The sequence below is a fragment of the Hipposideros armiger genome, unplaced genomic scaffold (assembly GCF_001890085.2).
Source record: "Hipposideros armiger isolate ML-2016 unplaced genomic scaffold, ASM189008v1 scaffold_983, whole genome shotgun sequence".
Lineage (NCBI taxonomy): Eukaryota > Metazoa > Chordata > Mammalia > Chiroptera > Hipposideridae > Hipposideros > Hipposideros armiger.
The window spans coordinates 242145-244325 of NW_017732333.1; the positions used below are offsets into that span (position 1 = coordinate 242145).

General features: G+C 65.0%; 2 protein-coding genes across 3 annotated transcripts in view; both read right to left on the bottom strand.

The window, feature by feature from the left end:
- Window positions 1-290, bottom strand: part of CD151 (CD151 molecule (Raph blood group)) — a 5101-nt gene extending 4811 nt beyond the window's left edge. The window contains exon 1 of the mRNA XM_019631125.1: window positions 154-290. The gene's annotated coding sequence lies outside the window, so the exon portion shown is untranslated. The remainder of the gene's footprint in view (window positions 1-153) is intronic.
- Window positions 291-1265: 975 nt separating this feature from the next.
- CRACR2B (calcium release activated channel regulator 2B) overlaps window positions 1266-2181 on the bottom strand; it is a 5215-nt gene continuing 4299 nt past the window's right edge. The window contains exons 9-10 of one of the 2 annotated variants that reach the window (XM_019631123.1): window positions 1967-2059; window positions 1266-1717 (exon numbers count right to left, since the gene is read on the bottom strand). In XM_019631123.1, coding sequence (XP_019486668.1) covers window positions 1528-1717; window positions 1967-2059 — 283 coding nt within the window. In that variant the 3' untranslated portion in view covers window positions 1266-1527. The remainder of the gene's footprint in view (window positions 1718-1966; window positions 2060-2181) is intronic. The other variant, XM_019631124.1, reaches the window with a different exon arrangement.

The window sequence follows — 2181 nt, forward strand, 5'->3', positions numbered from 1 at the left end:
CCCCCGCGTCCCCCTCCGCCCGCCAGGCTTCCCGGCGTCCACCTCCCTCCGGAAAGGGCCTCCCGGGCCTGCGGGCGGGCCTCCGGGTCCAGGCCGCGCAGGGCCTCGGGGGACTCGGCCCTCCTGGCTCGCCTGACCAGGGGGCGCACTCACCGACCACGCGTCTGAGTCGGGCCGGGGCGGCGGCAGCGGCGGGGGGGACGGCGGCTCCGAGCGCAGGGAATGTGCGGCCAACCGGGAACTTGCAAAGGAGACGCGTTGGGCTACCCACGGCTCCGCCCCCCCTTCCTGCGAGCTCCGCCTACAGCCGACTGCCCCCGCCCACGGCCGGCAGGTCTGAACACGTGCTCTGCGCGGGCCTGCGGGCGGGACACCAGCCTTTGCAAGCGCTGAGGGTCGCCACCCGGTCTGTGGAGGCCGGGCGAGCTGCAGCGCGGGGGCGCCCACAGCCTAGCAACGGCCCACACCCTCGGGAGGTGGAGGAGCTGGGCTAGCGACTCCGGGAGGCGGGGGAGGCAACCAGCACAGCTGTGGACTGCATCCAAGACCCAGCGTCCTCCAGGCCGACTCCCTCTTTGTCCCCTCCCAACCCAGGGACCACCTAGAGGCTGCAGGGGTCAGCAGAACAGATGCTGGCCTGGGAGGGAGGCCTGCGGTCCCTGTGAGAGATACCCCAGTCTGGAGGGCATCGGGTCTGGCAGTGATGGGAAGGTGTGCGGAAAAAAGGCCAGCCGAGCTGCTGACCTGGGAAGCTGAGAGTGGGAGTGGGGAGACTCCCAACCCACCAGGCTCATCCCCAGCCCCAGGCAGGGTCTGAGTCTGCACAGTCAGTTGGAGTAGCTCTCCATGGACAGTGGGCAGCCCTCCTCCCCAGCTCCCTGCCCTTGGCAGGGCTGGCAGTTCCCAGCCCCCCAGGCAGGGCCCACTGGCATGGGAGGTGGCTACAGGCCTACCCCAGAAGACTCCATGCAGGACAGGCCTGACTCCGGTGGTCCACCCAGGGCTGTGTGAAGACTGGCATGGGGAGGAGGTGGCCAACTGGGACTGGAGCACATAGGAAACCCCGTGCCATGTTCCCTGGTGAGACACTGGGCCTCAGTCTTCTCCCTACAGTGGGGCCCATGGGGCTTCAAGCTTTAATGGGCAGTGAGGGCTTGGATTGTGGCCAGAGACATGCATAGACACTCACAGGCACAAGCAGGGGCCCTCAGCCCCAGCCACACATGTACCCTGGATACCTTCCCACACACAGGAGGCCCAGGAGGTTGCAGTACAGTCAATGGATTTATTTGGAGGAGGGGGCTTTTCTGTTGGACAGAGGTGGGTTTGATGGGATGGGGACAGACAGGACACGAAGGGGGACATAGGAGACCCAGACCACCCTCAGGTTAGTCCCTTCATGACTGCAGTCAGGTAGACCGGCAGCCCGCTAGGTAGAGCCCACATCCAGAATGGACAGCTCCGGCCATAATAACATTCAAGGGGGCAGCTTCTCCAGGTAACGCCCAATAAGTCACTTGGGGCTGGTCAGCGGGCACTGGGAAGGTGGCCTGAGCCACGTCTTGGGGGACGAGCCCAGTTGCAGTTGCAGCAGCAGCAGCAGCAGCAGCAGGTGGGACCCAGTAGGCGGGCCGTGGTCAGAGCCTTCCTGCGGCCACTGCCCAGCCGCTTGGCCTCACAGGCGTCCCTCTCATCTCGTAGCCGCGTGTTCAGCTCCCTAAGGGAGGGGAGTCCAAGTCTCTGAGAGGTCCCAGGAGGCAGCTTTCTAGGGCAGGAGTGTGGGCTCTGACTCTCCCTCACACCAAAAGAGAGGTAGCTGGTTGGGACTGCAGCATGAGGGATGGAAGGCAGACACAAGGAAGGACTTCCTCGCAGTGTGTTGGGTGGTGACCAGGAATGTTTGGAAGCTAGGAGCTCCAGAGCTGCTCTGAGACCCTTCCCTCGCATGGCCTAAGCCTGACCGAACCTGAGGATCTCCAGCTGCCGCAGGAGGCTGAGCTTCTCTTTCTGCATGTTCCTTGCGACGGCGAACACGTCTCTGCGGGCAGGAGGTGGTGACCTAGATGCAGGGAGGCTCCTGGGGTGCTCCACGACCCCTTAGGACACTACCCCACGCCGACCCTGACAGCGGGGCTAGGACTCGGGATTCCGGTGGAAGTGACCCAGACCTGAGCCCCAAGG